A 17,418-nucleotide genomic window follows, 5' to 3' on the forward strand; every position below is an offset into this window, starting at 1 on the left:
ATTTGTACTTGGGAAAATATTTTTTTAAGCATACTTGGATGTTTTTTAATCACCATTCCTGTACATATCTAGTGAAATCAGCTTTAAAATTCCCAGTATTTTTATAGCACTTCAGTCTATTACATATATGCTCTGTAYATTCTAAAAACTTTTGTGTCATTTCAGTCTGTCCTGAAGGTATTAACTTTTAAAACTGCAATAAATAATTACGAAGTAACTGGAAATCCCTGACTTTACACAGTTGCAGTTCATTGCCCCACAGCAACCTTAAAATGATCTATTAAATGATTATTAGAAACAATTAATTATACCAGAGAACTCTAAGAGCTCAAATGTAATTTCATGGTTATAATTTTCTTGTCAGGTAATAAAACAGGATGAGCTTGGCAAGGAACGGTCTGACTGCTCTGTTTTCGATTTGCTGAAATACGATGATTATAATGGTGACAAGCATCTTGCTCTAGAAGAGTTCTACAGAGCTTTTCGTAAGTACCAAGACCAGCCTGATCTCCTTTCAGTCTTATTTGCTCTTTCWTGCTTTGTTTTTCTAAATGGTGTTTTTTGGTTTTTGAATCTTGAAATGTCTGGATGCTGTACTTAAATAATTGCAATTTAATAGTCATGACATGGAAGAAAACTTATCAGCAGAAATCARTGATACCCAGTAGCTTCTAGATTTATGAGGGATTCTGGTTATGGAGATTTCATGGATAATCTTTCTTGATGCCARCAGGCATTGACAAGTCTGTGTGGTGCACTAATGGCAAGTACTGTGGTCAAGACATAATCAGTGGAACCGAAATACTGTCCCACACCCTTTATTTATGAATGCTGATAAGAACATTCTTGACAAACTCAGTGAAAAATTCTAGTACCAATTCTAGTAGGTGCCTTCTAGTAGGTCTCGAAAAGAAGGAAAGATTTGTGGTGTAGCTTTGCAAGGTATTTGTTCTCTGGATGCCAAAGGGGTCTCGAGATGAATGTACATAATACAAACAATTATGTTGACCAAACCACTGGGTTAGCAGAAAGAAGAAAGATGTTAACAGCTTTTATACTTTTATACAGTATGTGAAATGTAATATCCATATATTTTGTCATATCAAGATAAGAATTGATGATTTTTCACTGTTATCTACCTCAAAATTAAGATTGAATCTTGAAATCTGACTTTGGTCTAAAAGCTCAGCAACATGGCAGCATAGATCAAGTTTGTCCTAAATTCTTTTTATAATTACTTATTGTACATTGACTAGTCTGTTAATGCATCTTCATTCTGAGTAATCAGAATCTTCTGAGTAATCAGAATTGCTTTAATCTTCTTGTACTTTATCTTTGGGCAGATGAGCACTCAGCCATTTTAGCCACTATCAAATGAAAAAAAGGATAAAAAGATGCTGAAAGTTTTAAACTAGAAACTAATGAATTGATATTAGAAAATAAATAGCTCCATGGAAAGTAGCAAGAATAWACATGAAATGAATAATCAAGGTAGACTGCTTGAAAGTTTCTTAGTTTTGACCATTGAATTAGATTTTTATTTCTCTGAAAGTCTTTCAGAAAATGTGATTTTGTGATGCAGCTTAGGTGAACAAATTACTGCTCCTAAAAATAACTTGATCCTACTTGCTGAGGTTATCTGACTGCCTTTCTTGCAGTGTCCTAACAGTCACAGTCTCTCCTCTGAGTCACTTGGTAAGTCAGCAGAAAAATATTCACTCTCCACTTCCCACCCCAGTCTTGCTTTGTGACCTGAATTGATTAAGTGAAGGGTCAGACCATAACTCATGCAAAAGAAGTGTAAGAACWGCCAAGAAATAAGGCAGGGGAAGAAAATGGGAGATATTAGGTCATTGTGRTGGTGAGATAAATTCATCTACAGCATCAAAATATCAGGAAATACCTTTATTTTTTAAAGGTTGTGATACATGTTAGGCTTACAAAAATGAACAAAATTATGTAGCRTCTATGGGAACACACACATTGGCTATGATTATATGGCTAGATGTTGTACTTCTAGAACTTCATTATGTGCATAGATGTCAAAATTGATATAGAAGCCTTTTACATCTATAACAATCCAAGGTTTAAAGCATTAGCATGCTTTTTGCWAATGTTGTATTAGTGGAAGCAAAACATTGTTCTTCCAAATAAGACTTTGATGAGTCTCTGAGGGACTGTTTTGTATAGTTGTAAAACTCCAGACATAAGAATAGCTTTTTGTTATATATTTTTAATGGACTTTTGAATAATGAAAATAATTTCCATATGGTATGTTAAGCATTGCCTTAATATGAATGATAATGAAGACATTAGATTATACAAGATTAGGAATCATTTAGGTTTCTTTGTTGCAATACAATAGTGGAGAAGACCCTATTTAAAACCATAAGGCTATCTTGGAAGGTGATTTCTAGAGAAAGATTCATTCTYCTGTGTTGTTAACAAAAGTTATATGTATTCATTACATATTGAAAAATAAACCTAAGAACAGCTGCTACCTCACTGTGCATTGTGTGCCAAAGAGATGTGACACAATATTAGTCTCTGTTATGAAGRCAAAATAAATACTCTTGAATTAAGTTTGAGGATTAATTAAATGTAGTTCCATTTAATTTTGCTTGGGGAGTTTGAATTCATTCAGTTTGTATCTCACTTGCATTAACAAAAACTATGCAATGCTATAAAAGCATACAAAGCTGAGCAAAACCGAAACAAATTGAATGGGCCACCTGGTCACTTGACTGCTGCTCTTACAGATAAACAAGCTGATCCAAAGCTGAAACCAAGCTCTCCACACCAGTCACACCAGCCCAAGGTAAAGCAMATGTGACAGCCCCAGTGCAGAGGGCTGTGTTGTTTGCCTGCAGCAAAGCATGTGAGATGTGAGTAGCAATGGCAGGTCAGGATTTACCAGGATACAGAGAATTCATATAGACAGGGAACCAGATCCATGTATGGAAATATATGCAAGATGCACTCACAACACATTTTCAACACACCATTGCCCCAAAAAACGTCTCCTCAATTAAGCATCCAGCTATGAAACAATTAAACACTTTAACTTTCTTCAGTAAGGTTATATGGAAACGTTGAAAATATTTATTCCAAATAGAAATAAATCTCTCTCTTTTTTTTTCCTGGGATTTTCTTTAAGTATTTAATATTTTCAAATTTGCATTCTATTTTATCATATTGCAATGGTTGAGGATGATGATGATGTTTTCTTGTGATTATATGTYATAATTGTGAAATTATCCCATTTTACAATATGGAAAAGATTATTATTCACCAGCTCAGACACTTTCAAACAAGTAGAACAAATAGAAAAAAAAAAATAGGGAGGTTTTTTCCGAAATTATTTTCAGAACAATATTATGAGTGAAAGATTATAACAGTAATAGTATTTGCAGGAGATTGTCTTCTAAAATATTATGGTGTTATTTATTATTTAGAGACATTTATGAGACATAGCCATTAATTTAAATAAAAAAGTGCTTCTAGAATTTTTGACCTCTTGCATGATCCCATCAATTGAACTTGATAGTGTGTTTTTCATGGTTTYTTTCATTCCTTTATATCCAACATTTTAATGTGCATATGGAACCAAATCTCAKTTTAATACCTGCTCTTCCCAGTGGAATTGTCTCTATGCCTAATTATAGTGRAGGGGTGGATCTGAGAAATGTCAAGGCCTTGTCATTGAAGTTGGGTCCAGCTGCTGGAATATGTGTTACTGTATTTTATTCACTCAGAATAGCAGTGAAGAAAATTTGGCTTTGCAATGATGGAGAAATTTATCCTATTCAAAGCTTCCACACAGACTTTTAAAAAAAAAATGGTTTGTTTGGCGTGTTTTTTCTTTTATATTTCTGTAACAGAAATCAGAGTCATAAGAGCACAGAAGTGCCAAGGCAAGGTGGTAGAGTTTGAGCAGGGGCAAKAGGAGCCACAGCACCACAGTTTTTATACATGGCAATACCACAAGGGCTCTTTGCAAGTCAGTTTGTACCTAACGCTGCTGAAATATAAAATGTACAATAGTTGACAACATATCCTTTAAGTGATATTTGCATTTGATAAACATTAAAGAGGTCTCATTTCTAAGGGTAACTGTCCATCAGCATTCCCTACTGAGCATAGAAGAACTTCTGTAAAAAAGTGAGAAGGTTTGACAGAAGGCATAAGGGAAATCTCTGTCTTCAGCCTCGGCCTAAAGAAGGRGCTAGCAATAATCAAGCATACTACTGGTGTGCACTTTTCCAGCTGTGATTTCAAACAGTATTTAAAAACACTTAGGTAAGATTTTGAGTATAGATAGGATTAAAAATCATCTTCACTATGTTGTTGACCAAATTACTTCATTAAAGTAGCTTCTTTTTAAAGAATTAGGCAATTGCATWTTATTTAAATATGAACACCTATCTTTGGGACTAGTCTTGTTTCATTAGTATTTACAAGTAGGATTTTTTTTTCCTTAGCATACTTAATTAGAAATTTTCCTCACAAATACAAGCAATTCAATTTTTAACTTCTGCAGTAGAAAAGGAACCACCTTAAAGGCAAAGATGAAGCATAGGCTTTTTCAGAGGTATTAATATGCACATAATTCTGTATCTATACATACATACATAAACATGCCTGCTTGCATTCTCTGGTTCACTTTCAACAGTCTCATTTTATCTGACAAAATAGATTCACAATAAACAGGACAGCCAAATGTAAATAAGTACATGCACTGGAATAAAAAAAAATCCCTTCCCGCTTCAGAAGGTCAGATGCCAAGGCAGTAACAAAGAAAGAAAACGTCTGAGAGAGTGCTCTCAGCCTTGAACGTTTCTGCCAGGGTTCACAGAATGTTGCAAGCARATGAAGGTGCTTACCTCCTTCTGTAAGGTTTTACATACTGGCAAGACCACTGCAGTTTTCTGATTATAGGTTGTTTTCACTCATATCATGAGGTATAATTTTGGGTGCTATAGCATTTATCCACCAGCTATTTGTCTGCTATATTCCATAACTAGATCAATAGTTTGTGCAGRGGGGAACCTGAAAAATTACTTCCACTAACACAAGCAGATAAAGCAGAAAGTTTAACTCTAGCTAGGTTTTGGGAGCTTGGGACTGAARGAATCAGCTGGTTCTGTCCTCCACTGCTTTGGCCATGTCATGTAAAATTATATCCTAAAAGTGATCCAGTTCCATCTTAGTGTTTTGTTCTGCTTTTCTGCTTTTCTTCCTCAGCCAATCACAAGCGAAAGGATTTTTATCAGCAAATTGTTTTTAGACAGGGAAGGATATATTTAACTTTTTCTGAAAGGGCAGGCAAAATCCTAAAATGAAAGAGCCAAACAAAAGCTAATAAGAGTGTGGAATACAGTTTCTTATTCAGTTTATATGTTCCATAAACTGAATCTCAACCAGCTTGCTTCCTTTATTTTTCAAGGATTTTCTTTCTTTGGTTAATGCCTCCTATGGTATCAAGATAATTTTTATGTTATTTGTAAATATTGCCTCTTTTTGTTTTTCTTCTAATGATCTTTTCCAAAAGAAATAATCTCTCTTCTTTTCCTCCTTAAAGTATCATATAAAATTTCAAAGAAGGTACTTCAGGTGGTGTTCATGGGACKTTGTAGCATCTCAAGACATACCAAAAGCAAATAAATAGTAATAAATTATTCTGTTTGATCACTCAGCAGCTGTTTATGTAGGCACTTCTCTTTGTAATTTCAGTATAAAGAACGACGCTTATTTAGACATTTATGATCAAATATGATTGAATCATTGAATATGATTTAGACATTTATGATTGAATACAATTAATTAACTCCCAAATTTATTGTACCTWATCTAACTAACTGCTTTATGTAACAATTGTCCTGCATAAAATGAAGGAAAAAAATACAATGTCTTTCAGAATTGATTTCTATTGCTAGTGTAGAACTATTCTTGATGGTGTCTTAATGCACAGAAAAAGGAGCCACAGAATTGCTGTTGACACTGGGGACTTGACTTTAAAAATTACCTCTAGATATACAAGAAAGTGTGAGAATTATCTAGACAAAATATAACCTAGTGATCTATTCCCCTCTTCTATTAATGATRCTTTGTAGTTTCACTGGAATTACTTGTGCTTTCAGGTGCCACTTGACACTATTAATGATATCTAATCTGTTGTGCAGCTATTATCCAGGATCTTGTCTGTTGCTGCTGTATGTGTTAATGCTGTATATATTTAAAAGTATCCCTGCAGTTTGGAAATGACATTCAGGTCACAGAAATCAAATCTCKATTTCAACTCCTTGTTGCTGAGGCATTTGTATGAAGTGATTTATATACCTCCAGTACCAGCAGATATTATGGAAGGTTTTGATCTGGTCCAAAATTACAGAACCTGTCTTTGGGTTCACCTTTTCGGAGAAGCTGTGAGGCCAGTGGCTAAAATGACTGTAAAAATCACTGCTTAGTTCCTTTCCTTATAGAAARGAAGCAGCCAGAAGTTCCTATAAATACAGTGTTCATTATGAAGACCTATGCTTAGTTATTGCATTCTCACAGTCCCGAAAAAATATTCTAAAACATCACTGTTTTCATTAAAATGGCTTTAGATCTAAGTTGTCAAATGCAATGAATACAGGCTCATGTTCAGAAATTTTTTTTGAAATGTGGATCTGTTTCTAAGCAAAATAGGCCAGTATTTAAAACAAACAAACAAACAAACAAACAAAAAAAAAACCAAAACCAAAACCCAACCCTCCAACAAAATCTAAAAAAAAACCACCCTGTACTGAATTACTCAATGAAATAAATGAGATTTCCCACTGGATTCCTGAAATGATCTTGAAGTCCACAAAKCCTAACTCAAAAAATACTTAAGGAATTTATATTTTCAATTAATTCAATATGAGGTCCCAAATATTCTATTTAGTACATAATCTGAATCAGAGCTTTACAATTTGATGAGTCTTCAGTAATAAAACACGTTAACAAATAGTAGAGGAAACATTTTCTGTGGAAGGAAGAGGTATTATTCTGTCTCCTGGTACCATTAATTCCTTTTCAGCAGCAACTTGAGAGTATTAGATTGTTCCAAGGAGTGTTATATTTCACCACTAACCTCTGAGAACACCAGTTAACATCATACTGAGCAGGAGCTATTGGACTTCATGGTAATTTTTTTGCTCAACCTAATCTATCTCAAATTCTTCCSTGTGCTCCATATATTTTCAATCTAGGGAATTTTGGGTGGAAGTAAATGCACCCTCTTCTATTGAGTGGGCAGAACTTTAAACTGATCATTAGAAAAAAGGAAATAGCTAAGATTTTAAATATTTCATGGATTTCTCTCGCACCTCTGAGTGAATTCAATTTGATGCCAACTGATTTTCCTTCTCGTTTTGTGGGAATCGAGTAATAAATTTATAGCCACCATGGGTTTGCATGAGTAAATAAAACAAGTATTTCACAGGGTCTTTGGGAATCATTATATACTGTAGTAACCAGGAGATTTTGTTTGTGAACCTTGAGCTCTGCTGATCTCTAATCCCATCAGTGCATTTACCTGGAAGCTTTTGYCTGCTTTGGTGATGTAAATCACCAGAGATAACACTGTGAAGTATGGGATTGCAGAGGATGAGGACTGGAACAAAACACCTTCATTGTAGCAGCTTATTTCATGTTAGAGAGTTGGTAGAGATTGACTTTCACAGCATTTGTTATTGGCTCGAAATGCCAGACTGAAGCCTTACATATCTTTCAGTGAGCTTATTATGGAGAATGAAACAAAAGGTTGAGGAAAAAATAAACACCAAACAATTATCTGGCTATGTGTAGCAAATYATCCCAGTAATTTATCTATTGCTTATTTCTCAGGAATCAGTTATAGGTGATTTATAGTACTGTTGCTAATATTTTTGTTGTATTGTGAATTATGACAATATTTTCATCTCTGCAGAGCAGTGTAGCTGTAAGATTAGGCTATGATTGTTGTCCCAACATCCACAAAGGCCTGTATGTAGATATTTTCAGGAAATTTCAAGGAAAATTTAAAATAATAATTTATAATTTGTTTTCTTTATAAATTATTTTAAAGGAAACTCTCTTTCTCYGTAACAGGGGTGAGATGGAGAGTAGAAAGAGAAAATGCTATCAGAATATAAGAAGTAATGACTGGGCATTAAAGGAGACAGTCACCAGCTAATCCACAAGCACGAGCATTAAGTATCTCTACTTCAAGGCAGAATTACTCATTTGGAACCATAATGAATATTAATAGCTCWTAAAGTATTATTTCATAAGAAAGCCATTCAATTAATCTATTCATTGTTTTGCTTTTTTTGCCTACTGGTGAATTTAAATATCAAGAACTAATGTTCTCTTTRGGGAAGTGCTACTAAGTAATTTTATTCAGAACTTGTTTTGGTTTGAGTTTTTGTTTGTTGATTTATTGTTTAGGATTTTAATTTTGGGTTTTGTTTGGTTTTGTTGGTGGTGATTTGGAGTTTTTTTAGAGGCGTTTGGTTGGGTATTTAGTAAATCTTCTCTGTTTGCTTTGGTTTTGTTCTCATATTTGAGTAAATAAAAATTAAGAAATCATTAGTCAGAAGAATGTTGAAGGTTTTTAGTAATTCCTGAGACAGTTAGATTTCTTAAGGATACCTGAAATTTCCACTGTAAAAAGAAAATCTGAAGATACAGTTTTGTACCAGGTTTTATGAAAGTACTTTGAAAATTCTTTAAATAGAAATAATAGAAAAATAATAATTACAATTTTGCAAAACTTGTGAGCTTTTCTCAGTAGACCTTAGAGTAAACTGCATTACACAGGAAGATTTTTTTGTTGAATACCCTCAAATAGCCATTACATGCAGTGAGGATAAATTGACTGAAAAATATCTGCATTGCAGAAAAAAATATTAGAGAGAAAAATCCCTTTTAGTTCCCTTCATGGTTCATGTGGATTAGGTTCCAATAAAGTTTTCTTATTTCAGGAAATTTCATTACTAAATTTCTCAAAGTGGTAAGATAGTTAAAAATTTTATTGTAGCATTTCTTCACAGCTTTTGAGTTTGGTGTATTTTTTTTCTCTTTGATATAATGATTCCACAGTGTGAGGGTTTGTTTATGTCATGTGCTTTTGCAGTTTACAACTATCCTGGTACATCCATATTTTTGGCCAGCTGAAGTACACAGTGAAGGAAATAYTGAAATCTAAATATTTAATTGACTATATCAAAGAAAATGAAGATAAATTCATTTTCAAAATTAAAATTCTCAATGTTTTACATTTTAAATAAAAATAAATTGATCTTTGCATCCCAAAATCATTTGAAAAACATTCACTTAAAAAAAATGTGTTMAGGCTTTTTTAAGACAGACTATTGTTCTTTAATACATCTATTAATCTCAGTCTTGTTTGTAACAGTTGCTAGTATACATATTAGAAAATCCAGTTGTTTTAGTGCATTCACAAAGTGCTTGGATAAAAGGATTTCATCATGATAAATTGTTATTTCTGACTAGTACTTAGCTTAATTTTCTGAAGTTATATACTGAAGGAAAATACAATTTACATGCTSCTATTTTAATTCAGGAAATCAGGATCAATTTAATCCTGTAGTGTTGGAACTACTTACTGTGTTTGAAGATATACATGAAAAGTTATTTTTTTCCATTTTGTTTTGTTTGTTTTTTAAATTTTATTTCAGCAAGTCAATCTTTTGTCATCAAGGATTTGCCTGGTTAACATAGCACAGATCTCTGTAGTGTTTGTAAGTAGCTTCTAATACACTGTCACTGCTAAAAATATTTGTGTGTGTATGGAGTTGAGGAGTGTGTCACCCCAGAATTTAAGCTGCTACAACTCCATGTAAATATTGACAAGTGTATGGTTGAGGCAGAAGGACTATCAAGTACTCAGTTAAAGCTGTTTTAGTGGTCTGTGATACTGTAAACTGTGAGACTGATTGCTTCTCATCACTCCTGGCTTTCTAAATCTTCAGAAATAAACATATMATAATTGCATATAATAATTGTTTATGTATTCATTAAAGAGATACATGTGAGCTGTTCAGTAGGAATATTTATATGTGTGGATTGCATATCTTTGATAAAATTGTTTATCATTAAATAGATGAAATTGTTTCACTCCACTCCCTCTGGTGACTTCAAACCTTATTTAGTTGGATGAATATTATCTGAGATGTGTAGATGTGACACCTAGGGACATGACTTTAGACTCATCATGCTGGATTAAAATTGGACATGATGATTTTATAGGCCTTTTCCAACCTAAATGATTCTGTGACTCTATCTGCAGCCTAAAAACATCTGTGCAATTTTCAAATATATTGTAGATGTGGTTAGATATTAAAAAAAAACCAAACACACACAAAACGCCAATCTTCTCCCCAACCCCCAACCAGAAAACCTGAATACTTTCTACCCAAGGAAATGAGGAAACAAGTTRACAAAATATCTCTGTGCCTGTGTCATATACAGAATTAAATTGTCAGTAGATTCTCAAGCTGGTTTTCTAAACAGGTCATGCTCACAGAGTGTCAAATCTTATCTTAAGTAGGTTAGCAAGTGATTTATACRGAAATGCAATTTTGACTGTAGTTAAAGAGAAGATGTCATACAAAGGCTGTGAAGCAGAGGTTTACATAGTGCAATATTGTGTCAAAAGATGCTCAAAAAAAGATGCAAAACAGTGCAAACCCAYATGAGAGCAAAACCACATAAGCCTCCTTTATATAGTTATTTAGTATTAGAATTGGGAACCTGATTTTCTAAGATAGTAGGGATCCAACAAGTAATCTGTTTGCCACTCTGGCATAAATAAATGACTGGAGAAAGCATTGTTTTAAAAATTTGTGTTGCATTATGGTTATAATTCTTCCCAACCAAGACATGTGGTAGAAATGTATTCATTGGAGGGAATTTTAATAGTGTTTTAAAAACTTGCTGAGTCATCTATTTAAGAAATATTTGATCCTAAACAAAAATTAATGTTGTGTTCTTGCTCATGAATTGTCGAGTTAATGTCTGCTTTGAGTAACAACACATACATGTAAGCAACTCTTCTGGGTTAGAACGAATGTACATCTAGGCAGGATCTTTGTTGTAAGAGTGTTTAGGGAAGATGGCTAAAGAAGCACAAGCATGGAAGATTCCTCTAAAATATTTTCTCTTCTTTGGTGATTTTTTTTTTTTTCCTAGAGACTGCCTCTTTCATAGCTGTTGATAGATGCCTCACTCATAGGTTTGATTGCTTTTTGGACCCATGTGGTATTAGCATCTACAACATTCTGTTTCAGAGACTTCCACAATACAATGTGTCCTGGAATCAAGTGCTGTCTTTTTCTCTTTATTGTGCACACCTCCTATTTTAGTTTATTTAGTTTTTGTGTGATAAAAATTCCTGACCAGTTGTTTCGTATTTCTTTTATCTGAAACAGTTTAGCTTTGTTTTTTGGGTTTTTTTTCTTAAGTTCCTGATATATCTTTGTGGTCATCTCTTTTCCATTTTGAAATCTCCCAGCCATTCAATAGCTGCATGTATGGAAAACCTCCCACATCTTGTTGGGTCATTCTTGTTGTGTTTTGCTGTTCTTTTTCAAATTTTCCTGCAAGGTTTTTTTGAAGAGGGAGGRTCAGAAAACAGTCAAGTTGCTCATGCAACATGGATTTATACAGTGCCATAGGAATTTTTTTCTGTTTGATTACCATTCTTGACCTAACAATCCCTTTTATTGTCATATTGTCAGGACTGAGTAGATTTCTTCATAAAACTCAGGAGTGTACTCTAAAGGCCTCATACCTGAGCCTTTACTAATTAGTCTAGAGCCTATCCTTCTGTAAACGAGGTTTGGCATTTTTAAAATTTACTTCATGTAATACTTTCAATACAAAATTAAGTGTATTGAATTTGGCATGCATCATGAAGTGCCAGTATCATAAGTTAGGTCTTCAAGCAAATCAACTTTTATATTTGCTTCCTAAACTACCTAATGAGTTGCTCTCCAGAAATTCTATCCCAGAAAAATTTACCACTTTATTTTCTTTCCACTTCTCCTGAATGACATTGAACAATGTGAGTTTCAGTGGAGGTCCAGGTGCAACTCCACAGATGACTTTTCTTCATAAGAGACCTGCAAACAGATTCCAAGATCTGGTGTTTGTGAAAGGGTAGAAAATACCGTGAGTAGGGCTGTTTTACACAAGACTGAAGTGCTAAGAGTCACAGCTTAATCCAATCTGCCTTTAGGTTGTCCTTTAACCTTTGTGCTGATCTTCTTAGATGCATAGCCCATTGCCTGCTCTGATCTTGGGGAAACACACACGGTGTGCAAAGCTGAGAGCAGAGTCCTTGTTCTTGGAATATGAGCACAACACACAGTCTTGGTCCTTTGCACAAACACCTGTTCATAAGAGGAGTAAAACTCTACTCAGTGAATAAATAAAAAATTGGAAGGCTCTGTACAGTCAGGTAACAACCTATCTTGAGTTCTGCTTGCCTTCTTTTCTCCTCTAAATGCAAATAGACACTTCAGCCAGTTGATAGACTTTTCAGAACATCTTTCATACTAAAACTGCTCTCATTTWTGCTTATTTCTATGTTAAAGATTTCCGTGAGGAGCTGCTTCATAACTCCAATCTGAACATTTCAGGAGCTGTTGAATAGCAGTTGCATGGACCTCTTCTTTTTATGTGGAAATATGGTAGTTCTGCTCTGCTTTAGGCTTTCTAACCACATTCATAATTCAGCTAATTTAATCCTGAATCACTATTTTAGAATGCTGTCCTCTCGTTCGCCTGACAGAACTGCATGAGGAGATGAATTTTACAAAATTAGGTTATTTTAAAACTCAGGACAGGTCCAGAGATCTTAAATGTTTAAGAATTCTATTACCATTCTGGGGAGAAAAAGTCTTGAAATTTGAAAGTGAAATGAAGGTACACAATAAATAAAATTGGCAAATCATTATATTTATAAACTGAGAGCTTCATGCATAAAACTGTGAATTACCGGGGCTGTCAACTCTCCTCTTAAAATTCCCATTTCATTATTGATTAGTTCCAGAAATACTTCATAGATTGAAGCATTTTAAATGTTTCATTTTAGGCAACAGCAAGAATGCAGTATTGGTGTTTATYGTCTGTATTTGCAATAAACAGGAGCATTAAATTTGGATCTATATTACTAAAATTACTTGAAAATATTTATGCTAACTCCTCACRTTTAGATAAAATGGTTTTACTTGAACTAGTCATGTGCAAGTACAACAAGCATACAGAAATTGATTTTTGCATAAACTCCTGCTTTTGCTTAGACAAATTCAACAACATATTCTGCAACAAATATGGTCAAAACCAATTATCACTGTTACTTTARTGAATTAACACTTCCATGTTCTCTGGATAAGAAAGTTGTATTTAACACCCAGCTTCATTTCCTGTGAAATTTCTTTTCAAGAGAAAACCAGAAAACATTGTAATGAGTAATGGACTAAATGCCTTTTATAATTGTGTGCTATTTCTAGTGCACATTACTGGCTGTTCTTACTCAAGCACCTCTTTTATTAAGTTATTGCCACATATGTACTTTTCAATATAAAGTAAAAGTATAGCTCATAACAGAATTTGGTTCTGTGCCTATGTTTTTGTATAGTATTGTGTTTGGATTTTTTAATTATGACTTCATTACGAACAGGTGGTTTAGATTTGCAGATGTTTTGAGATTCATTTCAACTATTCAAYTGTTAATCAGAAAAACAGAAAAAGGAAGCGTTCTCTGATCACATTTACCTTAACGTGCTTTGGAATATACCAAACTTCTACAATGGAATTTTTTAATGTGAAGCAATTTTTTGTTGGCTGGCAAAGAGGGGGCATTTGAAGTTTGAGGCATACGAAGTTTGAGGCATCTTCTTCCCTATGATTTAATACATCCCATAGTAATAAGGAACTGCAATATTTCTTTTTGTGTCTAGGACTGGATATTTATGCTGCAAGTAATTAAAAATAGCCAAGTTTGCTTTAAACAAATTACTTTAGATAAAAAAGTTGAGTGCAACTCATAGTTTACATGATCTAATGCACAGCAATCTCCATCAGGAAAGGTGACATTTTCTAACTAAACAAGACATTTTGGATATCTTTATACTCCACAGTGGACCCACTTTGAGCATTTGACTAGCAGGTTTTTCTTAGGTCATGTGTTATTTGGTGAGACACTGTTAATTTCAATTGATTTCATTGACAGCAGCGGGAAAGTAGGTAAATGATGATAGCACTGCTGGCAAGAGTTGCTGAAGAGACAAATTACACAAGGAAGCAGTTTAATACAGTGATTGATAGAGTGAAAGAAATTTGCTAAACAAAAAGATGCAGAAGAATCTGTAATTGACCACCACTRCCTCCAAACCTGAATCTGAAAGACATGATCCTTGGTCACTTCTCCTGGCTGACACCAAATAACTGGGGAGTCCCTGGCAGAAATAGTTGATGATGGTTGTAGGAAGACAAGAGGTTGTGGCAGCTTTTAGGCRTCTAGTTTATTACATCAATTTGGAGATTTTTATACTCTGGAGATTTAAATCCATGTGATCTGAGCTTTCACTAGTGCTAGATGGTGGGACTTTTATCCTCCTTTCAATATAATTTATAATTAAAGTGTTTCAATTAAGGTATTAAAAGATGTTTGTCTCAACTTTACTTGACTTTTTGCTACTGCATTATGAAGTTTTAATTATCTTTGCACATATCTTTGCCTTGGTGTTCTGTCTTGACAAAAAAAATGGAGAATGAATCACAATCATAGTGCAAAAATAGCTTTTGTCTGTTAAAACTTCTGTATCTTTTATTATCGGTGCTGAAAGGTCTTTAGTGAATGAGACAGATAATTACAAGAAAAATAAAGAGAAAACAAATGGTAAACAAAGGTGTGTTTTTAAGTGGAAAAATTGCCTTTKCTTTTGAATCAAAGCTCCTAACTAGTGCAATGCATCAGACTAATAGTTCATTCAATTTAGATTAATTGCTTAGCTGTACTTGATTGCATATTCTTCATGTTCAGGATAAAGGGCGCATTTGCAGAGATTCTGGGTAGTCCTAAATGAAACTGGAGTAAACTGAAGCTGTACTTTGAACAAATGAAATTGTATACAAGCCAACAGCAGCATTGTGTTGTGAACTAGGCCTGTTGAACACCTGAGCTGTTTGACCTTTTTTGGCTCGCTGCCCACACCTCTGCTATGTGATGTCAGAATTACTGCTCCCTGGACCCTCAGTGAGGCATGAAGTCATGCTGGCAGAGTTTGTAAAACATATAGCTGTCCCTTCAAAGCTCTTGAAGACTTGAGGGATACTGTTAAGAGCTTTTCAGAAGTCCATCTGGGCTGCATGTACTGGATCACCTTTGCCTTTTGCAACTCTAACTGCTGGCATTAATAATTCAGATTTTTCACAGACTAATTCACAGCTGGGATTATTGAATCACAGAACATGTCAGAGGGGAATTCTTGCAGGCATTTGGCCAAGCTCCTTTATTCACGTTCCAATTGTGAATAAAACCTGAATTCCAAATATGAATCCTTGTCTGCAAAGCTAACCAGCTGGACCCCTGTACTTTGGCCTTATKCTGTCCCAAGTACAAGACTTTTCATTTGTCTTGGTAGAATTTCAGTTTGTCAACCCATTTCTTCCATGTATTATGTTTCCTCTGAAGGGCAGTATTGCAGAAAACTGCTTCCTGATCCTGTGAATTTTGTGACAGCTGCAACATTTCTGACCATTCATTTTGTCCTGTCATCCAAGTCACTAATGAAAGTGTTAAACAGTACTGAAACCACCTGTAGTGAGCTGACCTTTAGTCTGTGAAATGCTGACCCTTTGAGTCTGAGAGTATGGTAAGAGACCCGCAGTTCACTCTTGCTATCCACACCTCCCTAGCTGGGGTCCAGCAGCGCTCTGAGTGAATCCAAGCCTGACCAAAATAAATTACGTTTAGTACTGTTCTGTTAACCATATTGCTCATCTTTTCATAGTAGAAACCATTTCTGGCTTAAATTCATRTGTGTACTTTGCTAAGTGTACCCACACAAAGCTGAATAAATACTGTTTTTTCACTTCTCTACGAAATGCTCAGATGTTAACATCGTGTGTCTGTCTTTACAGCCTGCAAATTTGTTAACACTGTATTTTTAAAATAGTTTTATAAAATTATCATTCATTCTTTACCAGTCTCTGTATTTGAATTTGCCATCATCAMAGGGTGCATAATTTGAATGGATTTATTCAAAGTTCAAAAAATTACCATGTACTTTTATCATGTAACACCATGAATACTTATGTGTGCTACTGTTTTAATGAAAAATGTTATTTTCAGCTTTGTGGCCTTTTTTGTCATTTCTAATTTCCAGTACTGGGTAAACCTTGTGCTAGTGATGTGCTAAACATTTGCAKTTGGTCTTATAATGAATCATAATTGGCTCTCTTCCTCATTAGATTTCCTGTGAGGATTTAGAAAATGTAGTGTATAATCCTCCCATATGTTTATTGGTACTTATAAACCTTTTGTGCATTCTTCAATTTGAASTGTCTTTGTTTGAAGACAATCAGTCATTGTGGTTTATTATTTGTTTCTTCAGGTTTTTCAGACATTTTAAAGAAAAGTACTACTAGTGTTTAGGTCAATGAATATAGTTGATAGTAAAATGTCAGTGTGGGGTGTATTTTAGAGTTGAATTAGTCCTGAAAATGAGAGTGTTTGTTTCATTCTTGGCTTTTTTCAACATCACCTTTCAACCCTATTATTGTTTACCTAGAATTGTATTTACTGCATGAAATTCCATTATATCTCATTCATATAGAATGTAAGGCAAAGTTATGGCAGAGATACTTGTGAAGGTTAAGAAAAGCAAGTCTCTTTTCAATAGTTTACACTCACTAATCAGCACTWTCACAAAAGCTAGAGCTTTGTACACTCCTGAAAATTAAAAGCTGCTCAAAGATTCCAAAGTAGAAACTGAATATAGTCTGCTATTAAAAATTGTCTTTAATATCAGGTCTTCTCTCCAGAAATGATTTTCCTCATCCATCCCAGAATTACATCAAAAGTGAGATTAAGGATAGACAAACTGATTTTTAGTGACTGAATTTTTGGCAGAATTTWAGTTTAAATTTCAMTGCTGRTATAGCTCGTGARGAATATCTGGTCTTTTGTCTGCCARATGAGTAACAGAAGACCYAGGGAAAGCCTCTCAGAAAGATGGGGGCTAAGAAAATTCTAATGCAAATGGTGACATCCAGTGAAGCTGGAAGAACAGGACTTCAGGGATATAAACAAACTTAAGGTGAATTTCTTAGCTGACAATAAATAGTTAAACTTAAGATGGGAATTGTGTAATAGTTGAA

At 34.2% G+C, this 17,418-nt stretch overlaps 1 protein-coding gene across 2 annotated transcripts in view; it reads left to right on the forward strand.

Annotated features, from left to right (window-relative positions):
- FSTL5 (follistatin like 5) overlaps window positions 1–17,418 on the forward strand; it is a 266,833-nt gene that overhangs the window by 150,979 nt on the left and 98,436 nt on the right. For both annotated transcript variants that reach the window (XM_057375528.1, XM_057375537.1), the window contains exon 6: window positions 365–485. In XM_057375528.1, coding sequence (XP_057231511.1) covers window positions 365–485 — 121 coding nt within the window. The remainder of the gene's footprint in view (window positions 1–364; window positions 486–17,418) is intronic.

Source organism: Malurus melanocephalus, unplaced genomic scaffold (genome assembly GCF_030028575.1).
Source record: "Malurus melanocephalus ecotype Western Australia unplaced genomic scaffold, MMel_1.1 scaffold_9, whole genome shotgun sequence".
In the NCBI taxonomy this organism is placed as follows: Eukaryota; Metazoa; Chordata; class Aves; order Passeriformes; family Maluridae; genus Malurus; species Malurus melanocephalus.